Genomic DNA, 24,974 nt, shown 5'->3' with positions numbered 1-24,974 from the left:
GCAGAATATTAATTGAGAATCTATTTTTAATAAGTTAAGAATTTGTCTCAATTCCCTTTCCCGCGCTGAAATTGGCGGCATTTCCCCCCAATTCAAAATTTCTGCCGGTTGACAGTTGAAGCCAATGATTGGCTCAATGTTCACATTCGATGCTCTGCGATTGGTTCAGAGCTGCGAATGTGGAGAGGATGGCCAATCAGAAGCAGGCTGGGGTTGGAGCGGCTCAAACTGCGGGAATTGCGGGTTTGTGAATGACTGAGCGGAAACTGATCAGTTTCACAAAGCCTGTCAGTTTCAGTGCAGGAAACAACCGTCTGGGCGCAAATAGCATCACAACTGGGACTGGTTCCAGTGAACGATTCACCGGCTGCTGCTACTAAACTCCGCTATTCCAGAGAAAGCTTTGATACACTATGAAAACACTGTGATTAGGCAGGAGTGATGTGGCGTTTCACTGAGGGCACATGTCAACTGTGGGCTGATTCGACAATACACTAAATTTCAAAAACAATCCGCATGGCTGCTCCAAATGAAATGTTAAATTCGGTGATTCCCGCACTGTAACCTAAACAAAACAAACATGCATCTCAAACACTGAACAGCCTGTCCCAGCTCCGTCCCCAGGTCACTGCTCTCTCTGTGAAGCGGTGAGTGGCCCTTAAAAGAGCCTTTGTTGTGTGTTCGGGAGGAAGGTTGCAGTTGTTCAGCCGCCGAATCCATAGAGAGTGCGGCCCTGGCGTTTCAGAGCGTACACCACATCCATGGCAGTGACCGTCTTGCGCTTGGCGTGTTCAGTGTAGGTGACCGCATCCCTGATCACATTCTCCAGGAAAACCTTCAGCACCCCGCGAGTCTCCTCATAGATCAAACCCGAGATCCGCTTGACACCGCCACGGCGAGCCAGGCGGCGGATTGCTGGCTTGGTGATGCCTTGGATATTATCACGAAGCACTTTGCGGTGCCGCTTTGCGCCGCCTTTACCCAGTCCTTTGCCTCCTTTCCCTCTGCCAGACATGATGATTCTTCACTCAGATCACTGCGCAATATGAGACAGGAACTTTTTCAGGCTCCTTTTATACAGCCCGCCCCGACCTGACTCAGAAAGGCGGAGTGAGAGCAGAGAGGGGAGGAGACAGAGTGAAGATTAAACACAGAGCGGGAGGGAGGAGAGAGCCGGACTGACACACACACACAGAACGGCCCCTGATCTTTCAGCTCCACCTCCAGTTTCTGCAACCGCCAATTTCAACCCGTTTATGAACAATGGAAGCGAAACACAGCTCCCCACACAAACCCTTCCAGAGCCGCCCTTCACACACAAGAGTTTCCACAAACCCGGAGCTTTGAAATATGGAATCAAAACAGAAAATGCTGCAAATAATCAGCAGCTCCGGCAGCTTTTGTGAAGAGAGAGAGAGAGACAGAGTTAACGTTTCGGGTCGTGACTCTTTGCTTTTGTGTTTTTAAACCTGGCCCCGTTATAATAAGAAGTCTCACAACACCAGGTTAAAGTCCAACAGGTTTATTTGGTAGCAAATACCATAAGCTTTCGGAGCAATGCTCCTTCGTCAGATGGAGTGGTCTCTGTTACAGACATCAAGTTTCTACAAACATGCAAGAAAGCAGACAAGATACCGAAAGGACTACGGATCACGAACCCACTCAGGTCAACCTTTAACACGGACTACGCTGAGAGACTGTGCCGTCACACCTCTCTCACCCTCCTCAAACACCTCATACACCAACTCTACAGCAAACGCCGCAGCCTGGAAACCAAGATCGAATCCATAGTCTCAACCTGCGCTCAGGACGCAGACCAGCTGCGAAACTCTGCCAAGCAGACGAGACAAAGGAACGACACCATCTACATGCACACCAAGAACAGGAAACTTGAGAAACTCGGCATCACCACCAGCAGCAACCAAGCCTCCCCCGGTATCACAGTAGAAAACAGTACCACTGCAGGAAAGTCCATTGTCAACCTATCGGACTACACACTTCAGCCAGATGAAATCGAAGTTCTCAGCCGAGGGCTCAACTTTTGCCCCACTACCAAAATAGACCCCATCAGTCTCGCAGCGGACACAGAGGAATTCATCAGGCGAATGAGGCTGCGGGAGTTCTTCCACAAACCCCAAGAGGCCAACAGCGAACACAATGAGACAGCTAATGAACCGGAACAGCAGACAGAGAGACCCGCAGTGCAACCGAAGAGGAAAGAGTCGAATTGGACTCCTCCGGAAGGCCGCTGCCCTCGACTTGACATGTATGCCCAAGCCATCAGGAGGTGCGTCAACACCAAATTCATCAGCCGCACTCACAAGACAGCACCGAACATCACCCAAGCACAACGCAACGCCATCCACGCTCTCAAGACCAACCGCAACATTGTCATCAAACCAGCAGACAAAGGAGGGGCCATCGTCATACTGAACAGAAGGGATTACTGCAAAGAAGTGTACCGACAACTGAACAATGAGGAACACTACAGACAGTTACCCACAGATCCGACCAAAGAACACACCCGTCAACTCAACACTCTGATCAAAACCTTTGATCCGGACCTTCAGAGCACCCTCCGTGCTCTCATCCCACGTACTCCACGCGTTGGAGATCTCTACTGCCTCCCAAAAATACACAAGGCAAACACACCCGGCCGTCCCATCGTTTCAGGAAACGGAACCCTGTGCGAGAACCTCTCCGGCTATGTCGAGGGCATCTTGAAACCCATTGTACAAAGAACCCCCAGCTTTTGTCGCGACACTACGGACTTCCTACAGAAACTCAACACACATGGAGCAGTTGAACCAGGAGCACTCCTCGTCACAATGGATGTCTCGGCACTCTACACCAGCATCCCCCACGATGATGGCATTGCTGCAACGGCCTCAGTACTCAATGCCGTCAACTGCCAGTTTCCAGATGCAATTTTACAACTCATCCGCTTCATCCTGGATCACAATATCTTCACCTTCAACAACCAGTTCTTCATCCAGACACAAGGAACAGCCATAGGGACAAAATTCGCACCTCAATATGCCAACATCTTCATGCACAGGTTCGAACAAGACTTCTTCACCGCACAGGACCTTCAACCGATGCTATACACTAGATACATCGATGACATTTTCTTCCTTTGGAGTCATGGTGAGCAATCACTGAAAAAAACTATATGATGACATCAACAAGTTCCATCCCACCATCAGACTCACCATGGACTACTCTCCGGAATCGGTTGCATTCTTGGACACACGCATCTCCATTAAGGATGGTCACCTCAGCACCTCACTGTACCGCAAGCCCACGGATAACCTCATGATGCTCCACTTCTCCAGCTTCCACCCTAAACACGTAAAAGAAGCCATCCCCTACGGACAAGCCCTCCGAATACACAGGATCTGCTCGGATGAGGAGGATCGCAACAGACACCTCCAGACGCTGAAAGATGCCCTCATAAGAACAGGATATGGCGCTCGACTCATCGATCAACAGTTTCGACGTGCCACAGTGAAAAACCGCACCGACCTCCTCAGAAGACAAACACGGGACACGGTGGACAGAGTACCCTTCGTCGTCCAGTACTTCCCCGAAGCGGAAAAGCTACGGCATCTCCTCCGGAGCCTTCAACATGTCATTGATGAAGACGAACATCTCGCCAAGGCCATCCCCACACCCCCACTTCTTGCCTTCAAACAACCACGCAACCTCAAACAGACCATTGTCCGCAGCAAACTACCCAGCCTTCAGGAGAACAAGTGACCACGACACCACACAACCCTGCCACAGCAACCTCTGCAAGACGTGCCGGATCATCAACACGGATGCCATCATCTCACGTGAGAACACCATCCACCAGGTACACGGTACATACTCTTGCAACTCGGCCAACGTTGTCTACCTGATACGCTGCAAGAAAGGATGTCCCGAGGCATGGTACATTGGGGAAACCATGCAGACGCTACGACAACGGATGAATGAACACCGCTCGACAATCACCAGGCAAGACTGTTCTCTTCCTGTGGGGGAGCACTTCAGCAGTCACGGGCATTCAGCCTTGGATCTTCAGGTAAGCGTTCTCCAAGGCGGCCTTCACAACACACGACAGCGCAGAGTCACTGAGCAGAAACTGATAGCCAAGTTCCGCACACATTAGGACGGTCTAAACCGGGATGTTGGATTTATGTCACATTATCAGTAACCCCCACAGCTTGACTCCTGGACTTGCACAATTTCACAAGCTGTACTGTCTGGAGACAATACACATCTCTTTAACCTGTGTTGAATGCTCCCTCCACCCACATTGTCTGTGCATTTAAGACCTGGCTGGCTGTAGAGATTTGCATTCTAATCAGTATTCTGTAATTTGATTTCTGTGTCTGTGCCCTGTTTGAGAACAGAGACCACTCCATCTGACGAAGGAGCATTGCTCCGAAAGCTTATGGTATTTGCTGCCAAATAAACCTGTTGGACTTTAACCTGGTGTTGTGAGACTTCTTACTGTGCTTACCCCAGTCCAACGCCGGCATCTCCACATCCCGTTATAATTCCCAGTCAGTAATATTCCGACCTAAACACAGCAAGAATCTCCCTCAGTATCATCCTCACCCACATCCGCTTCCAGCTGTTTACAAATACCTTATTGCAGCTGTTTGGAGAAATCTCCTGTGTTAAAATTGAAGTTGGAAAGCGCTTTTTAGCCGCCAGTGTTACTGTCTCACACTGAATCTACCAGACATCTTTATTATGAGAGAAAGTGGCGATTGAACAAATGTGAAATTCAAATGAAATTCAGCATCTGCTGTGTTTTGCTTTAGTCTGAATTTGAAATGATCTCTATTGAGAACGAGCCGGGCTGCGGGACAGGAATCATTTTCTTGCGGGATCAGCTCTTTCCTGAGAGATGTGGGTGGCTCTGAGAAGAGCCTTTGGGTTCAGAGGTTTACAATTTGCTCGGGTTGTTTCACTTCTTTCCTGACGCTTTCTTCGCTTTTGCTGCTTTCACTTTGGGTTTGGCCTTCGATTTAGTCGCTTTTTTGACAGACTTTCCGCCCGTCACCTTCTTCACAGGAGACTTTTTCTTCAGGGCTGCTTTCTTCACCACCTTTTTTGGAGTTGCCGCCTTCTTGCTGCTTGTTTTCTTCACTGTTGATTTCTTCACTGGAGTTTTCTTTGCTGCGAGTTTCTTGGCTGCGGGTTTCTTGGCTGCTGCTTTCTTTGTTGTCACCTTCTTGGCCGCTGTTTTCTTTACTAAAGATTTCTTGGCTGTTGGTTTCTTCAACTTCTTTCCCATTTTCCCCAGGCTTTCCTTCTGAGCGAGTTTGAAGGAGCCGGAGGCGCCCTGTCCCTTTGTCTGCACCAGAGAGCCTTTCTCCACCTTCCTCTTGATAGTTAACCTGATCTGGGAGCCGCGCTTCCCCACATCCACTCCGCTGCCAGCCAAAGCTTTCTTTATCGCGGCCAGGGACATCCCCTTGCGATCGCTGCATTCCGCCACAACATTGAGGATCTGCTCGCCTAACTTGGGACCGGCTGCCGCAGGTCGGGGAGCCGCCTTCTTCTTCCTGGGAGACTTCACTTGAGCGGGAGCGGCTGGAGGAGCCGTTTCGGCGGCTGCAGTTTCAGTCATATCCGAGAGGGTGTGGAAAATCTGTGTGAGTCAGAACTGGATCCGAAATGAACCCAGTGGTGGCGGCACAGAGCAACTTAAAGGCAGAGAGCGGACGGAGCAGAGACAAGCTGCTGTCAGCTCCCGGCTCCTCCAGCCTCTCTGTGTTTCTCTCTCCTCACAAACTCTCCCCTTGCAATGAAATTCCGCCTCTCCAGAGATCCAGCTCACATCCTTCATGTCTCTGACACACGAATGTTTGCTGTTGAAAAGGTTTCACTCGAACTGAGAACTCCATTTTCCACTGAAACCCGTTTTACTGCTGCACTGATTGCGCTCTCACACGCGATAGCTGACATATTCTCTACTTTTCCACTGAAATCTTCAATTTACCGAAACAATTGCCTTGAAATCTCATTTTGGAGCTCAGCAGGGGGATTGGGGGGAATCTTTGATTGAAAATCGTTTTATTTTACACCAGAGAAACTCGGAGATCTCATGATGGGGCGGCACGGTAGCACAGTGGTTAGCACTGCTGCTTCACAGCTCCAGAGTCCCGGGTTCGATTCCCGGCTCGGGAAACTGTCTGTGTGGAGTTTGCACATTCTCCTCGTGTCTGCGTGGGTTTCCTCCGGGTGCTCCGGTTTCCTCCCACAGTCCAAAGATGTGCGGGTTAGGTTGATTGGCCAGGTTAAAAATTGCCCCTTAGAGTCCTGGGATACGTAGGTTAGAGGGATTAGCGGGTAAAAAAAGGGACTAGCGGGTAGGGCCTGGGTGGGATTGTGGTCGGTGCAGACTCGATGGGCCGAATGGCCTCCTTCTGCACTGTAGGGTTTCTATGATTTCTATGATCAGAACAGACACACAAACACAGTTGGATTAGTCTGACCCGCCCGCTCCTTTCATACACTCTCTCTTCCACAAAATTCACACCTACACATTCACAGGACAAAACCTTTACCAACTGTAAGGTCCCAGCACGGAATGTTTTACTCTTTCCGGCCTTTGCTCCGGATGCCAGGGGGTTCGTTACAGTTTTTCACCTCAGTAACTGTTAAACACTCTGAGGCCCGCTCCCCACAGTTTGTCTTTGAATTCATTCATGGAATGTGAGTGTCGCTGTCTGGGTCAGTATTTATTGCCCAGACTAGCTGCAGGAAGGATGTTTTCCTTGGTTGGGGAATGTAGAACAAGGGGACACAGTCTTAGGATACAAGGTTCACCATTTAGAAATGAGATGAGGAGAGATTTCTTCACTTAGAACCTGTGGAATTCTCTACCACAGAAGCTGTGGCGACCAAGTCACTGCATATATTCAAGGAGAGAGAGAATTTTTTCGATTTTAATGGCATCAAGGGGTATTGGGGAAAACTGAGAATATGGAATTGCGATATAGGATCAGACATGACCACATTGAATGATGCAACAGGCTCAAAGGCCTGAATGGCCGACTCCTGTTCCGAGTTTCTGTGTTTCCAAGTTCTGATGAAAGGTCACAGACCTGAAAAACTAACTCTGTTTCTCTCTGTAGACAGATGCTGCACAATCTGCAGAGCTTTCTTTTCTGTTTCATTTCAGATTTCCAGCGTCTGAACTGAACCCAGCCAGAGTCAGCACCTTCAGGAGAGAGAGAGAGAAGAATCAGTGAGTGTCGAACTGAACACAGCCAGAGTCAGCACCTTCAGGAGAGAGAGGAACCAGTGAGTGTAGAACTGAACCCAGCCAGAGTCAGCACCTTCAGGGGATAGAGAGGTAATTAATTTAAGCCCTGTATTCAAAATCAGAAGTAGAGAGGATTTGATTTGATTTGATTTATTATTGTCACATGTATTAACATATTGTTTCTTGCGCGCTATCCAGACAAAACATACTGTTCATAGAGAAGGAAATGAGAGAGTTCAGAATGTAGTGTTACAGGAAAGAGGGAACCAACGACCAGTGAGCTGAACGTCGGTCGTAGGGCAGTTGCTGGAGTCCATTATCAAGCGTTTGAAAAGCAGTGTTCTAATCAGATAAAGTCAGCATGGATTTACAAAAGGGAAATCATGCTTGACAAAACTACTAGAATTCTTTGAGGATGTAACTAGTAGAGTTGACCAGGGAGAACCGGTGGATGTGATTTATTTCGACTTTCAGAAGGCTTTGGACAAGGTCTTACATAACGGTTTTAAGTTATAAAGTTTAAAGTTTGTTTATTAGTGTCACAAGTAGGTTTACATTAACACTGCAATGAAGTTATTGTGAAAATCCCCCAGTCGCCATACTCTGCCACCTGTTCGGGTAGATTGAGAGAATTTAGCATGGCCAATGCAACTAACCAGCATGCCTTTCAGACTGTGGGAGGAAACCAGAGCATCCAGAGGAAACGCACGCAGACACAGAGGGAACATGCAAACTCTACAAGTGACCCAAGCCAGGAATCTAACCCGGCTCCCTGGCGCTGTGAGACAGCAGTGCCAACCACTGTGCCGCCGTGCCACCCTTCTACTATGTAAAATTAAAGTACATGGGATTGTGGGTAGCGTCTTGAGATGGATAGAAAGCTGGTTAGCAGACAGGAAGCAAAGAGATGGCATAAATGGGTCTTTTTCCAATTGGAAGGCAGTGATTAGTGGGGTACCGCAGGGATCTGTGCTTGGACCCCAACTGTTCATATTATATATTAATGATTTGGACACAGGAACTAAATGTATTATCTCCAAACATGTAGATGATACAATATTGGGTTGGAGGGTGAGCTGTGAGGAGCATGCAGAGATCCTCCAGCGTGATTTGGACAGGCTGTGTGTGTGGGCATCTGCATGGCAGATGTGGTATAATGTGGATAAATATGCAGCGACCACTATGGGAATGTGGAAAATATGTAAGAAAATGTGGGTCCGTAACTCCCTTTCTTTAATATGGGGTGTGTCGTCTGGCACATTCATCAGTCTGTGTGGGTTTGTGATGATTTCTGGACTCTATTAGTAGTACCATATCTGTGTGTCAGACTGATTAGTGTCGTTCAGGATCAGGCTCAGGTGCTGTCAGTGAGTTCAGTAACAGTCTGTATCTGTCAGTGTCTGGTAATGGACATGTGCTGGAGAATGATTCTGAATCTGTCAGTCACTGTTACTCTGACAGTGTGGGATTCATTACATAACCGAAGGCTCTGGGACAGTTTAACAGTCTGGATTCATTCCACATTGAAATTTCAGTGCAGAAACAGGCCATTGATGCTGTAGGTTTTTTCCAAAAAAAATCTAATTTTTGCCTTGTATTAAATCACTTTGTGTGAGCACAATTGTGGAGGATCATGCATCTTTTCATCTAACACGCCCTTGTTAAGTAAAGGGAAGTGTAATTCACATTTTAATAATCAAATTGATTCCTTTATCATTCACTGTGTTTGGGAGAACTTTATACTTGAATGTTGAGCTCAGTTTGACTGTGAGAATTATTACAATTTCTGCCCTACACGTCTGAGGCTTTAAGTCAGCTATGTGATCTGTATCTCAGTTTGTACCAATTTATATGTATCCTTATTATAATAATCAGTGTGTGTCTCAGATTATACAATCATTTATTTCTATCTGGTATTTAATTGAATTGCAACTAATGCTACAATATTGTAGGACTGACACACTGACAATCTGATAGCGGGTGAGAATTTGGACTGGGATTTATGTATCTCCCTGTCAGTGGTACTGACTTGGGATGACATGGAAACAATGTCTGTCTCTCCTGCTCTGATTGATTGTTGGATTGAAAATGTGTCTCTGCAACCGGTTCTGCTGCCTGAGACTGTGGAACTGATGCACTCTGAGAGAGAACAGACATAATGTGTGTGAGGAGCTCACTGCACTGTTCATTGCAACTCAAGTGAGGAAACTTCAAACTAACATTGATTGGTTCAATGATTTGCCTGTCAGGAATAATTTACTCATTGTAACCCAATTACAGGTGAGGGAATAATACACAGCCCTTGTTCAATTTGATTTACTGTTGTCACATGTATTGGCATACTGTGAAAAGTATTTTTTCTTGTGCGCTATACAAGCAAAGCATACCATTCATAGAGTACATGGGGAGAAAGAAATGACAGAGTGCAGAATGTAGTGTTACATTCATAACTAGTCTGCAGCAAAAGATCAATATAAGATAGGTCCATTCAAAAGTCTGATGGCAGCAGGGAAGATGCGGTTCTTGAGTTGGTTGGTACATGATCTCAGATGTTTGTATCTTTTTCCTGTTGAAAGAAGATGGAAGAGAGAATGTCCGGGGTGCATGGGGGTCTTTGATTATGCTGGCTGCTTTTCTGGCGTGATGGGAAGTGCAGACGGAGTCAATGGATGGGAGGCTGATTTGTGTGATGGACTGCACTACTATAAGAACTGTTCGTAGTTTAAGGCGGTCTTGGTAAGAGCAGGAGCCATACCAAGCTGTGATACATCTGGAAAGGGTATTTTCTTTGGTGCATCTGAAAAACTTGGTGAGAGTCATAGCGGAAATCATAGAAATTATAGAAACCCGACAGTGCAGAAAGAGGCCATCTGGCCCATCGAGTCTGCACCGACCACAATCCCACCCAGGCCCTACCCATATCCCTACACATTTCCCTCTAACCTACACATCTCAGGACACTAAGGGGCAATTTTAGCATGGCCAATCAACCTAACCCGCACATCTTTGGACTGTGGGAGGAAACCGGAGCACTCAGAGGAAACCCACGCAGACACGAGGAGAATGTGCAAACTCCACACAGGCAATGCTGAATTTCCTTAGTCTCCTGAGAAATTAGAGGTCTTACTTAACTGTAGTGTCAGCGTGGAAGGACCAGGACAAGTTATTGATGATCTCGACACCCAGAAACCTGAAGCTCTCGACAATTTCCATTTCACCCCCATTGATGTAGACAGGGGCATGTCCTCCACGATGCTTCCTGAAGTTAATGACAATCCCCTTTGTTTGGTTGACATTGAGGGAGAGATTATTGTCGTTGCCCTAATTTACCAGATGCTCTATCTCATTCCTATAGTCCGTCTCATCATTGTTTGAGATCCGACCCACTATGGTGGTATCATCAGCAAACTTGAAAATAGATTTGAAGCGGAATTTGGCCACACAGTCATAAGTGTATAAGGAGCATCGTCAGGGGTTGAGGATACAGCCTTGTGTGGGGCACTGGTGTTGAGAATAATCATGGAGGAGGTGTCGTTGCTTATCTTTACTAATTGCGGTCTGTGGGTTAAGAAGTCTAGGATGCAGTCGCAGAGGGAGGAACCAAGCCCTAGCCATGGTGTTTGAAGATGGGCTTTGTAGGAATAATGGTGTTGAAGGCTGAGCTGTAATCAATAAATGGGAATCTGACATGGGTCTTTGTTATCTAGGTGTTCCAGGGTTGAGTGTACGGTCAGGGAGATGGCATCTACTGTGGACCTGTTGCAGCAGTAGGTGAACTGTCGTGGATCCAGGCAATCTGGGAGACTGGAGCTGATCCGTGCCATGACTAACCTTTCGAAGCAGTTCATAATGATGGATGTCAGAGCTACCAGGCAATAGTCATGAAGGCACGATGCCTGGCTTTTCTTTGGTACAGGGATGATGTCATCTTCTTGAAGCAGATAGGGACCTCAGATTGGTGAAAGGAGAAGTTAAAGATGTCTGCGAATACCCCTGCCAGCTGGTCCACGCTGGATCTAAGTGCCTGTCCCCGCACCCCATCCAGGCCAGTCGCTTTCCGCGGGTTAACTTTCAAGAAGGCTGATCTGAAGTCTGTGATGGTGACCTCGGATACAGGTTCGGCCAAGGCTTTCAGAGTGGAGGGCATCCTCTCTCTTCCTCAAAACAGACATAGAATGCATTGAGCCCATCGGGGAGAGGGGCATTGTCGCTGGCAATTCGACATGCCTTCATCTGGTAGCCTGTTATGCCTTTCAGACCTTACCATAAACGGTGGGAGTCCATGTGGCGAGCCTCGGACTCTAGCTTGGTCCGGTACTGGCACTTGGCATCTTTGATGGTTCCCTGTAGGTCACATCTGGATTTCTTTACAGTTCAGGGTCCCCTGACTGGAACCCCTCGGACCTGGACTTCAGGAAGCAGTGGATATCCCTGTTCATCCATGCTTTCCGGTTGGGAAAAACATGGATTTGCTTCTTTGGCTCAGTCTTCTATGCAATGACTAAGGAAGTCAGTTACTGTAGTGACGTACTCATTCAAGTGCTTATCTGAGGCCGCTGTACGGTCCATTCGGTGGATGGAGAAGCCCTGAGGTTGTAGGGCACTGTCCGGTGAAGCAGGTGTGGTCTGTGTCTCCGTGAAACAGAGCACACAGCAGTCTCTCAGTTCCCTTTGAAAAGTGAGTCTGGTTTTAAGTTCATCTAGATTGTGTTCCAGAGATGGAACATTTGCCAGGAGTAAGCTGGGGAGGGGGGCCTTGGAACCACATTGTTTCAGTCTCACCTGCAAGCCTGCGCGTTTCCCACGCTTCCTGGGGTGGCTGCTTCCTGTCGTGCCTGTGAGACGGTGTTTAGTCTGTGGGATCAAGGGTGTAGCTGTATCCTGTTTCCGCTTTGGTTGGTGTGTGGGTGGAGGATTTGTTGCCATGGTCACGGTTCCTGCGTCGGCAGTCGGGTCTGAGCGGTTGGGAGTTCCGGGTCGCTGTCGGGCTGCGGTTTGAGTTTGGAGGGTGTTCACACCACACTCTGGCATGGACGGGTTGAAGACCGGTTGGTGGATGGGGTCTCTGGGGTCACGGCTGGGTTCACGTGTTCGGGTTCTCCGGGTCACTGCCAGGTCGGGGTCTCCCTTCCGAGGTCAGAGGATCTCTGGTCTTGCAAATAAATTTAAAAGAGCAGTTTTAGTAATTTATAAATCTCAGTATATAATCATAATGAACATCCACAAAGGAACCCCAGTGATACAAACATTGTCAATGTGTGACTGCAGGCCTCAGTGTCTGTGTACGAGATGCATGATCAGTGGCGGTAGGTGCTACGACAATTCAATGACATTCAGATAGAACTGAAACCCTGCACTGTTCCATGAATGGGATAACCGGATGGAGCAGGGACATTTGTAATGTTCATATTTCCATTCATTGCTCCCGTGTGATTAACCAGATCGTAATCAAAACCAAACAGTCTCTGTTTAAAATGTGTCCATCCTCATTCTCACCTGGTGCCTGCAAGAGCTGCTCTTTGTCTAACTCCCCACATCCTGACTGTCTGCCTCTGCTTCCAATCTTCACTGTCCAATAACAGACAACCAGGGGAGACTGGAATTAGAGTCATTACCGTATGGAAGGAGGCCATTCGCCACATCCAGTCCATGCTGGTTCTCCGTGGAGCAATCCAGTCAGTCCCATTCTCCTGCTCTATCCCCATCGCCCGACAAGTTTATTTCCCTCAAATGGCCCTCCAAATTCCTCTTTGAAATAATTCATCGTCTCGGCTTCCAACCTCAGAGACAGCAACTTCCAGGTTGTCACTCGCTGCATGAGAAGTTCTTCCACACATCCCCCCGTGTCTCTTCCAAAACCTTCAACTTGTGCCCCCTAGTCCTAATACTATCAGTGAATGGGATCAACTTTTCTTTGTCTACCTGAACCACACCAGCCATAATCCTGTCCACCTCTATCAGATCTCTCTCTCAATCTGCTTTGCTCCAAAAAAGATCAACCACAGCTTCTGCAACCTAACTTTGTGGCTAAAATCCCTCATTGCTGAAACCATTCTGGTCAATCTCCTCTGCACCCGCTGAACCACCGTCACGTTTCCTCAAGTGTGCTGAGCAGAACTGGACTCAATGCTTCAGCTGTGATCCAATCAGAGTTTTCGAAAGGCTCAGCATAACTTGCATGATTCTGTACTCAATGCCTGTGTCCTCATGGAGAGGGTCACTCATGTGGACGAGGAGGGTTTGAACTAAACTGGCAGGGGGATGGGCACCATTATATAGAAGTGGAAAAGAGGAATATCTAGAGAAAGAACAAAAATCACCGGCTCCAACGCATGCCTCCCTGATGAGCTCAATGCATTCTGTGCCCGCTCTGAGCAAGAGGTCAGCGAGAGCACGCGCTCCACCCTGGAAGCCTGAGATGAATCTGTATCTGAGGTCACCATTGCAAATGTCAGAGCAGCTTTCTCAGAGGTCAACCCAAGGAAAGTGACTGCCTCGGATGGGGTACCCGGACAAGCACTCAGATCCTGCATGGATCAGCTGGCGGGCGCATTCGCAGACATCTTCAACCTCTTGTTCCAACAATCTCAGGTCCCTACCTGTTTCAAGACGACGACCATCATCCCAGTACCAAAGAAAAGCTAAGCAGCGTGCCTCAATGACCATTATCCAGTGGCTCAGACATCCATCATTAAGAAGTGCATTGAAAGATCATGGCACAAATCAATTCCAGCCTCCCAGACTATCTGGATGCACTACAGTTCGCCTACCAGCGCAACAGGACACAGCAGACGCCATCTCCCTGCCCCTGCACTCAGCCCTGGAACACCTCGATAACAAAGACACTGACAGCAGACTTCTATTTATTGACTACAGCTCAGCCTTCAACACCAATATTCCTACAAAACTCATCTCCAAACTCCGTGGCCTGGACCTCGGCTCCTCTCTCTGCGACTGGATACTGAACTTCCTAACCCACAGACCACAATCAGAAAGGATAAGCAACAACACCTCCTTCACGATCATCCCCAACACTGGTGCCCCACAAGGCTGTGTTCTCAGCCCCCTACTATACTCCTGAGACACCTGTGACTGTGTGGCCAAATTCCCCTCCAATTCGATTTTCAAGTTTGCTGACGACACCACCGCAGTGGGCCGGATCGCAAACAATGATGAGAGAGTTCAGGAACGAGATAGAGAATCTGGTGAACTGGTGCAGTGACAATAATCTGTCCCCCAATGTCAACAAAATGAAGGAGATTGTCATCTACTTCAGGAAGCATAAGAGAGAACATGCCCCTGTCTACATTAACGGGGACGAAGTAGAAATGGTCGAGAGCTTCATGTTTTTAGGTGTCCAGATCACCAACAACCTGTCCTGGTCCCCCTCATGCCGACACTATAGTTAAGAAAGCACCACCAACGTCTATACTTTCTCAGCAGACTAAAGAAATTTAGCACATCAGCTACGACTCTCACCAACTGTTAGAGATGCACCATAGAAAGCATTATTTCTGGTTGTATCACAACTTGGTTTGGCTCCTGCTCTGCCCAAGACTGCAAGAAACTACAAAATGTTGTGAATGTAGCCCAATCCATCACGCAAACCAGCCTCCCATCCATTGACTCTGTATACACTTCCTGCTGCCAGCCAGCAGAATTCAGGACCCCACTCACCCCGGACATTATCTCTTCCACCTTCTTCCGTTGGGAAAAAGATAGAAAAGTCTGAGGTCACGTACCAACCGACTCAAGAACAGTTTCTTCCCTGCTGCTGCCAGACTTTTGAATGGACCTACCTCGCATTAAGTTGATCTTTCTCTACACCCTAGCTATGACTACATTCTGCACTCTCTCCTTTACTTCTCTATGAAAGGTATGCTTTGTCTATATAGCGCGCAAGAAACAGTAATTTTCACTGTATACTCATACACGTGAAAATAATAAATCAAATCATATAAGATAGGAGTAGATGAAGAAGGAATCTCAGTGGAATACAAGGATAGGTTTGGAAAGCATGTGTGTAATCACACAAAGTGTCATCGAGTCAGAGGTTTACAGCATGGAAACAGGCCCTTTGGCCCAATTGGTCCATGCCACCCCGTTTTTTAACCCCCTAATCTAGTCCCAATTGCCTGTATTTGGCCCATATCTCTCTATACCTATCTTACCCATGTAACTGTCTAAACACTTAACAGACAAAATTGTACCCACCTCTACTACAACTGTGGCAACTTGTTCCAGACACTTATCACCTTCTGGGTGAAAAAATTGCACCTCTGGACTCTTTTATATCTCTCCCCTCTCACCTTAAACCTATGCCCTCTCGTTTTAGACTCCCCTACCTTTGGGAAAAGATATCGACTATCTAGCTGCCCGATGCTCCTCATTATTTTATATTAATTAGGAACAAAATGTGGAATCATTATGGGTAGAGATGAGGAATAGTAGAGGGAGAAAGACACTAGTAGGTGTGGTATATAGGCCCCCAAATAATAACGTTGAGGTAGGGAGGGCTATAAACAAGCAGATAAGGGATGCGTGTAAAAACGGAACGGCAATAATCATGGGGGACTTCAACATGCACATTGACTGGCAGACTCAAGTCGGTAAGGGTGGAATGGAGGAAGAGTTCTTAGAATGCTGTCGGGATAGTTTCCTTGAACAGCATGTTACGGAACCGACGACGGAACGAGCTATGTTGGATCTGGTATTGTGTAACGAGGTAGGTAGAATTAAGGATCTTATTGTGAAGGACCCTCTTGGGTCTAGTGACCACAATATGGTCCAGGTCGAATTTCTGATTCAGATGGAAGAGGAGAAAGTTTGGTCCCAAACCAGTGTCCTCTGTTTGAACAGAGGGAAATATGATAGGATGAGGGATGAATTGGCTAAGGTAGACTGGGAGAGCAGGCTGGCAGGTAGGATAGCTGAGGAACAGTGGAGGATTTTTAAGGAGATCCTTTTCAGTTCTCAGCAAAAATATATTCCAGCAAAAAAGAAAAGGGAGAACCAGCCGTGGATAACGAAGGAAATAAAGGAGAGTATTAAAATAAAAACAGCTGCGTACAGAGTGGCCAAAAAAAGTGGAGAAACAAGTGATTGGGAAAAATTTAAGAAACAACAAAGAGAGACTAAGAAAGCGATAAAGAAAGGAAGGATAGACTATGAAGCTAGGCTAGCAATTAATATAAAAAATGATAGTAAAAGTTTTTATAAATATATAAAAAGGAATAGAGTGGCTAGAGTGAATGTTGGACCCTTGGAGGACGAGAGGGGGGAGTTAATAGTGGGAAATGAGGATATGGCTGAGTCTTTAAATAAGTTTTTTGTGTCGGTCTTCACGGTGGAGGACACAAATAGTTTGCCAAACATTAACGATAGAGGGTTGGCAGCAGGAGAAATACTTAATACAATTAATGTTACCAGAGAGGCAATGCTGGGTAGACTAATGGGACTGAAGGTGGACAAGTCCCCGGGTCTGGATGGAATGCATCCCAGGGTATTGAAAGAAATGTCAGAGGTAATAGTGGATGCGTTAGTGATTATCTATCAAAACTCGTTGCATTCTGGGGTAGTGCCGGTTGATTGGAAAACGGCTAATGTTACGCCGCTGTTTAAAAAAGGAAGGAGACAAAAGGCGGGTAACTATAGGCCGGTCAGCTTAACGTCTGTAGCAGGGAAAATGCTGGAATCCATTATTAAAGAGGAGATAGCAGGGCATCTGGATAGAAATGATTCGATCAATCAGACGCAGCATGGATTCATGAGGGGAAAGTCGTGCTTGACGAACATGTTGGATTTTTATGAAGATGTGACGAGGGCGGTTGATGGAGGAGAACCGGTGGATGTGGTGTTTTTGGATTTCCAAAAGGCGTTTGATAAGGTGCCCCACAAAAGGCTGCTGAAGAGGATTAGGGCACACGGAGTTGGGGGTAGTGTGTTAAAGTGGATTGGGGACTGGCTATCCGACAGGAAGCAAAGAGTCAGAATAAATGGGTGTTTTTCCGGTTGGAGGAAGGTAACTAGTGGCGTGCCGCAGGGATCGGTACTCGGGCCGCAACTATTTACCATTTATATAGATGATCTGGAGGAGGGGACGGAGTGTAGGGTAACGAAGTTTGCAGACGACACAAAGATAAGTGGAAAAGTGAATCGTGTGGAGGACGGAGAAGATCTGCAGAGAGATTTGGACAGGCTGAGTGAGTGGGCGAGGATATGGCAAATGGAGTATAACGTTGATAAATGCGAGGTTATACACTTTGGAGGAAATAATGACAAATGGGATTACTATCTCAATGGGAACAAATTAAAACATGCTACCGTGCAAAGGGACCTGGGGGCCTTGTGCATGAGACGCAAAAGCCCAGTCTGCAGGTACAACAGGTGATCAAGAAGGCAAATGGGATGTTGGCCTATATCGCGAGGGGGATAGAATATAAAAGCAGGGATGTCTTGATGCACCTGTACAAGGCATTGGTGAGGCCGCAGCTGGAATACTGTGTGCAGTATTGGTCCCCTTATATGAGGAAGGATATATTGGCATTGGAGGGAGTGCAGAGAAGGTTCACCAGGTTGACACCGGAGATGAGGGGTTTGGATTATGAGGAGAGGCTGAGGAGATTGGGTTTGTACTCGTTGGAGTTTAGAAGGATGAGGGGGGATCTTATGGAGACTTATAAGATAATGCGGGGGCTGGATAGGGTGGAGGCGGAGAGATTCTTTCCACTTAGTAAGGAAGTTAAAACTAGAGGACACAGCCTCAAAATAAAGGGGGGTCGGTTTAAGACAGAGTTGAGGAGGAACTTCTTCTCCCAGAGGGTGGTGAATCTCTGGAATTCTCTGCCCACTGAGGTGGTGGAGGCTACCTCGCTGAATATGTTTAAAGCGCGGATGGATGGATTCCTGATCGGTAAGGGAATTAAGGGTTATGGGGATCAGGCGGGTAGGTGGTCCTGATCCACGTCAGATCAGCCATGATCTTATTGAATGGCGGGGCAGGCTCGAGGGGCTAGATGGCCTACTCCTGCTCCTATTTCTTATGTTATGTTCTTATAACACTCTATAACATCACCCCTCAGCCTTGTACGCTTCAGAGAAAAACGTCCCAGTCTATCCAGCCTCTCCTTATAATTCAAACCATCAAGTCCCGGTAGCATCCTATAAATCTTTTCTGCACTCTTTCTTATTTAATAATATCCTTTCTATAATGTGACCAGAACTGTACACAGTATTCCAAGTGTGGCCTGATCAATAGAACCATAGAAAATTACAGCTCAGAAACAGGCCTTTTGGCCCTTCTTGTCTGTGCCGAACCATTTTTTGCCTCGTCCCACTGACCTGCACTTGGACCATATCCCTACACACCCCTCTCATCCATGAACCCGTCCAAGTTTTTCTTAAATGTTAAAAGTGACCCCGCATTTACCACTTTATCCGGCAGCTCATTCCACACTCCCACCACTCTCTGCGTGAAGAAGCCCCCCCTAATATTCCCTTTAAACTTTTCTCCTTTCACCCTTAACCCATGCCCTCTTGTACAACTTCGACAAGACGTCCCAATGTCTTGTACAATTTCAAATACCCAATGTCTTGTACAACTTCAACAAGACGTCCCAACTCCTGTATTCAATATTCTGTAAGAAGTTTAACAACACCAGGTTAAAGTCCAACAGGTTTATTTGGTAGCAAAAGCCACACAAGCTTTCGGAGCTCTTAGCCCCTTCTTCAGGTGAGTGGGAATTCTGTTCACAAACAGAGCATATAAAGACACAGACTCAATTTACATGAATAATGGTTGGAATGCGAATACTTACAACTAATCAAGTCTTTAAGAAACGAAACAATGTGAGTGGAGAGAGCATCAAGACAGGCTAAAAAGATGTGTATTGTCTCCAGACAAGACAGCCAGTGAAACTCTGCAGGTCCACGCAATTGTGGGAGTTACAAATAGTGTGACATGAACCCAGTATCCCGGTTGAGGCCGTCCTCGTGTGTGCGGAACTTGGCTATCAGTTTCTGCTCAGCGACTCTGCGCTGTCGTGTGTCGCGAAGGCCGCCTTGGAGAACGCTTACCCGAATATCAGAGGCCGAATGCCCGTGACCGCTGAAGTGCTCCCCAACAGGAAGAGAACAGTCTTGCCTGGTGATTGTCGAGCGGTGTTCATTCATCCGTTGTCGCAGCGTCAACGGATGAATGAACACCGCTCGACAATCACCAGGCAAGACTGTTCTCTTCCTGTTGGGGAGCACTTCAGCGGTCACGGGCATTCGGCCTCTGATATTCGGGTAAGCGTCCTCCAAGGCGGCCTTCGCGACACACGACAGCGCAGAGTCGCTGAGCAGAAACTGATAGCCAAGTTCCGCACACACGAGGACGGCCTCAACCGGGATATTGGGTTCATGTCACACTATTTGTAACTCCGACAGTTGCGTGGACCTGCAGAGTTTCACTGGCTGTCTTGTCTGGAGACAATACACATCTTTTTAGCCTGTCTTGATGCTCTCTCCACTCACATTGTTTTGTTTCTTAAAGACTTGATCAGTTGTAAGTATTTGCATTCCAACCATTATTCATGTAAATTGAGTCTGTGTCTTTATAAGCTCTGTTAGTGAACAGAATTCCCACTCACCTGAAGAAGGGGCTAAGAGCTCCGAAAGCTTGTGTGGCTTTTGCTACCAAATAAACCTGTTGGACTTTAACCTGGTGTTGTTAAACTTCTTACTGTGTTTACCCCAGTCCAACGCCGGCATCTCCACGTCTTCAATATTCTGACCAGTGAAACGAAGCATGCTGAATGTCTTCTTCACCATTCTGTCCACCTGTGTCTTCACTTTCAAGGAGCTATGAACCTGTACCCCGAGATCTCTTTGTTCTATAATGCTCCCCAACTCCCTACTATTAACTAAGACTAAGTCCTGCCCTGGTTCGATCTACCAAAATGCATCACCTTGCAATTGTCGAAATTAAACTACATCTGCCATTCGTCAGCCCACTGGCCCAATTGATCACACTACTGTTGCAATCCTAGATAACCTTCTTCACTGTCCACTATGCCAGCAATCTTGGTAACATAGTGGACAGTGTGGTGAATAAGGTTGGTGAGTTAGAAGCACAAATAGCCACATAGGAACACAAGAGAGTGTCAATGTTGAAAATGCGGTCTGGAAATGGAGAGAACCGGGCGATTACTATTCAATACAATGTGAACAGAAAAGAGAGAAGGGTAAAAGGTAGGTGTGGTGAGAAGGAAATAGAGCAGCAAATCTACAGGCAGATCATGCATTGTAGATACAGAATTAATTCCATTCTCACACAGACTGACAGGAAGGTTGACCACATGATCCAAGTGTCTGGAGGTGGTCACTTGAGTAACAGTGATCATTGTGTCACAAGCTTGATATTAGCGAGGAACAATCTAAAGTAGCACTTCTGAACGGGAAGAGGACTAACCTCAATGGGAGGAGCTGGAATTGAGCCAGAGTAAACTGGAGCCAAAATCTGACAGGAAAAGCTGTCACAGAACAATGGGTGATCTTTCAGGAGATGTTTCAGGTACAGACTTGGTACATTCTAATCAGGGTGAAAGGGAGGGGAACCAAAACCAGGGCTCCTTGGAGGATGAAGAAGATAGAAAGTATAATGAAACAATGAAGAGGCCATTTGATTGAGTTTTTTGAAGGGGTAACCAAGAAGGTAGATGAGGGCAGTGCAGTTGATGTTGTCTACATGGACTTTAGCAAGGCCTTTGACAAGGTACCGCATGGTAGGTTGTTGCATAAGGTTAAATCTCACGGGATCCAGGGTGAGGTATCTAATTGGATACAAAATTGACTTCTTGACAGAAGCCAGATGGTGGTTGTAGAGAGTTGTTTTTCAAACTGGAGGCCTGTGACCAGGGATATGCCTCAGGGATCTGTGCTAGGTCCACTGTTATTTGTCATTTATGTTCATAATTTGATGAGAATATATGAGGAATGGTTAGTAAGTTTGCAGATGACACTACGATTGGTGGCAGAGTGGACAGTGAAGAAAGTGATCTCCAATTGCAAGGGGATCTTGATAAATTGGGCCAGTGGGCTGACGAATGGCAGATGGAGTTTAAATGCGAGGTGATGCATTTTGGTAGATTGAACCAGGGCAGGACTGACTCAGTTAATAGTAGGGCATTGGGAAAGTTATAGAACAAAGAGATCTCGGGGTACATGTTCATAGCTCCTTGAAAGTGGAGTCACAGGTGGACAGAGTGGTGAAGAAGGCATTCGGCATGCTTGGTTTCATTGGTCAGAACACTGAATACAGGACTTGGAATGTCTTGTTGAAGTTGTACAAAACATTGGTAAAGCCACACTTGGAATACTGTGTGCAATTCTGGTCACCCTATTTTAGAAAGGATATTATTAAACTAGAAAGAGTGCAGAAAATATTTACTAGGATGCTACCGGGACTTGATGGATTGAGTTATAAGGAGATGCTGGATAAACTGGGACTTTTTCTTCTGGAGCGTAGGTGGTGATCTTATAGAGGTCTATAAAATAATGAGGTGCCCAGATCAGCTGGATAGTCTATATCTTTTCCCAAAGGTAGGGGAGTCCAAAACTAGAGGGGAGAGATACAAAAGTGTCCAGAGGGGCAATTTTTTCACAGAGGATGGTGAGTGTCTGGAACAAGCTGCCAGAGGTAGTAGTAGAGGCGGGTACAATTTTGTCTTTTAAAAAGCATTTAGATAGTTACATGGGTACAATGGGTATAGAGGGATATGGGCCAAATGCGGGCAATTGGGATTACCTTGACTTTGTTTTTTAAAAAAAGGGCGGCATGGACAAGTTTGGCCGAAGGGCCTGTTTCCATGTTGTAAACCTCTATGATTCTATGCATATCAGAAGAATTCTTCAAGTGAGAACCATTAGAGTGTGGAATTCACACTCTATCTGTCCATCTCTGTTACTGTATGAGAATGTGGAGTTAACTCATTCCCGCTATCTGTCAATCTGTACATGAGAGCACGATTCACTCTGTCAGTCTCTGTTACTGTATCTCAGGGTGGAACGACAGTGAATTTCTTCCTGTCAGTTTATTTGAGGATGGATTAATTCTCTGATGTGTCAGCCTGTATTCGTGCAAGTGAGTGTGGAATTAAATTGATTCGCCAGTCTCAGTTCCTGTGTTTCAGTTTGCAATTACCTCTCTTGGGGCATCTTGACAAGTACATGAATGAGATGGGAATAGAGGGATATGGTCCGCAGAAGCGTAGGGGGTTTTAGTTAAATCAGGCAGCATGGTTGGTGCAGGCTTGGAGGGCCGAAGGGCCTGTTCCTGTGCTATAATTTTCTTTGTTCTCTGTCCTACCCTGGGGGTTGATTTGCTCAGTTGGCTGGACAGCGGGACCGTGATGCAGAGTAACCCCAAAAGCGTGAGTTCATATTCCTGTACCAGCTGAGGATATTCATGAAAGGAGAGAGCAGCCTATGATCATCTGGGACTGTGCTGAATTTAGCCATTACCTTTCTGTCCATCTTTGTTAGCGTATGTGAATATAGAATTAATTCTGTATCTGTTATTCTGCATTACTGTATGTGAATGGGGCATTAACACTGTTCATCTCTGATTTGCACATGAAGCAGGAATTAACTCTTCTCTATTCTTTATCCTTTACTGCAGTGTGGCATTAACACTCTGTCAATCTCTATTACTGTGTGTAGATGTGGAATTGACTCAATCAATTGATAATAATGTCTGTGTCAGTGTCTGATAGTGTATGGAAGTGGGTCACTGTCAGCTTAGCAAACTGCAGCGAGTGGAGGCTGATTCCTGAGATGAAGGAGTTCTCTTATGAGGAAAAATTAAACAAGTCTGGCCAATTTTCAGTGAAGAAGAATGAGCGAGGATCGTACTAAAACATATAAGATTCTCAAGGGCTTGACAGTGTAGATGCTGACTGGGATGTTGCAATGTGTAGGGGGAAACTGGAACTAGAGGCACAGTTTAAAGATAAAGCATCTCCAATTTAAGATGGAGATTAGGAGGAATTACTTATTTTAAGGGAACCTTAATTTTTGTCATTGAATAGATTCAATCTTGAGTTAGACAGATTTTTGAGCTACAAGAGAATCAAGGGTTATGGGGACAGGTACTGAAGTGGGGTGGAGGCCACAATCAGATCAGCCATGATCTTACTGAATGGCAGAACAGGCCTGATGGGCTGAATGGCCTTCTCCTGCTCCTTTTTCTTATGTTCTGATAGTGTGTGTGTGGGACTAACTCCTTTTCTCAGTCTCTGTTACAGTTTTCAGTGTGGAATTAACTCAGTCTGATACTGCATATCAATGTGGAATTGATTCTCTGTCCAACACTTATTGTATGTGAGTGTGCAATGTTTCTTTAACTGTACAAGACACAGTTAATGATCTTTGATCAGAAGTGTTTTGACCCTACTGCTCTCAAATTTACTCAGAATTAAACCCATCACTTTCTCCTGCTTCTACAGACCAAAGTCACCCAAAGAAAAACATACCTTCACAGAAACTGAGGGGTCAAATTCCAAAACCAACATCCAGCTTGATTCAAAATCGCTCTTAATTTGTCTATTTCAGGCCTCAGTTTTCTGAGCAACAGCTGCAATAATTCACAGGTGAAATCATGTGGACGCTGGACATCTGAAACAAGGTGAAAATTCTGGAATACACAACAGGTCAGGCAGCATCTGTGGAGAGAGAAACAGAGTTCATGTTTCAGCTCACTGACAATCAGCCTACAATAAACTACTTGCTGATATCTGCTCATGGCGGCCGCAGTTCCCACATGAGGAGGTAATGGTGTAGTGGTATTGTCACTGGACTAGTGACCCAGAGGTCCAGTGCAATTCAATGGGACCTGATTATCACCTCAGCAGAGTGTGCAATTTGAGCTCAATTAAAATCTGGAATTAAAGGTCTAATGATGGCCATGTTGTAAAAACCCATTTGGTTCACTGATACCCCTTTAGGAAAGGAAACCCACCCACATTACCTGTTCTGGCCGACCTGTGACTCCAGACCCACAGTATGTTTTTGACTCTTTAATGCCCTCTGAAATGGCCTAACAAGCCACTCAGTTCAAGGGAAATTAGTGCAATAAATGCTGGCCAAGCCAGTTATGAACACATCACATGAATGAAAACAATTATCTGCGCCCCAGAAAGCGCTCTATCCAACACACTGACTTGCCCAGGCACTGAGAGTGGGCATGCTCCCCAGGGGCAGCTGCAGGACAATCGGTGCAGGAACTTTCCCCACTGCCACTTGTCTCCCATTCCACCAAGCTGCCTGTGTCCTTTTGAAGTTTCCCACTTTCCCCCTCACAGCTGCCAATGCCTCCAAGTTTGGTGGCGTGTGGAAATGTTGAGCTTGTGTCCTGTACACCAAGGTGTTTGTCATTAATATATATCAGGAAGAGCAGGGCTCCTAACACCGAGCCCTGGGGAACTCCACTGGAAACCTTCCTCCAGTCTGAGAAACAACCATTAACCACTGCTCTCTGTTTCCTCTCACTCACACTGTTCCATATGGGGCGGTGAGGGTGGCCTCGCTGCACCATCCGCTTCATGGTGCCGCTCCCTCGCCGCACGTCCGCCGGACCCGGGCGCCTCGGCTCCGACCTCTGACTCGGAATTACTGCGGCTGCGCGCGACCCCGCTGAACTTCCGGGAACAGCACCGCGCATGCTCCG

The 24,974-nt window shown here is 46.6% G+C and overlaps 1 protein-coding gene and 1 long non-coding RNA gene across 2 annotated transcripts; both read right to left on the bottom strand.

Annotated features, from left to right (window-relative positions):
• Window positions 1-4,960: 4,960 nt before the first annotated feature.
• On the bottom strand, window positions 4,961-5,626 carry LOC144482261 (histone H1-like). Its single transcript, XM_078201449.1, has one exon. The coding sequence runs from the start codon at window positions 5,624-5,626 to the stop codon at window positions 4,961-4,963; it is 666 nt and encodes a 221-aa protein (XP_078057575.1).
• Window positions 5,627-6,635: 1,009 nt separating this feature from the next.
• Window positions 6,636-24,927, bottom strand: LOC144482310 (uncharacterized). Its single transcript, XR_013495929.1, has 3 exons — window positions 24,801-24,927; window positions 23,782-23,970; window positions 6,636-12,419 (listed from the first exon to the last, which is right to left on the bottom strand). It is a non-coding gene; the product is annotated as an uncharacterized LOC144482310 (long non-coding RNA).
• Window positions 24,928-24,974: the final 47 nt, after the last annotated feature.

The sequence above is a fragment of the Mustelus asterias genome, unplaced genomic scaffold (assembly GCF_964213995.1).
Source record: "Mustelus asterias unplaced genomic scaffold, sMusAst1.hap1.1 HAP1_SCAFFOLD_35, whole genome shotgun sequence".
In the NCBI taxonomy this organism is placed as follows: domain Eukaryota; kingdom Metazoa; phylum Chordata; class Chondrichthyes; order Carcharhiniformes; family Triakidae; genus Mustelus; species Mustelus asterias.
The sequence above is the reverse complement of the archived record's forward strand: the minus strand, read 5'-3'. Positions and strand labels throughout refer to the sequence as shown.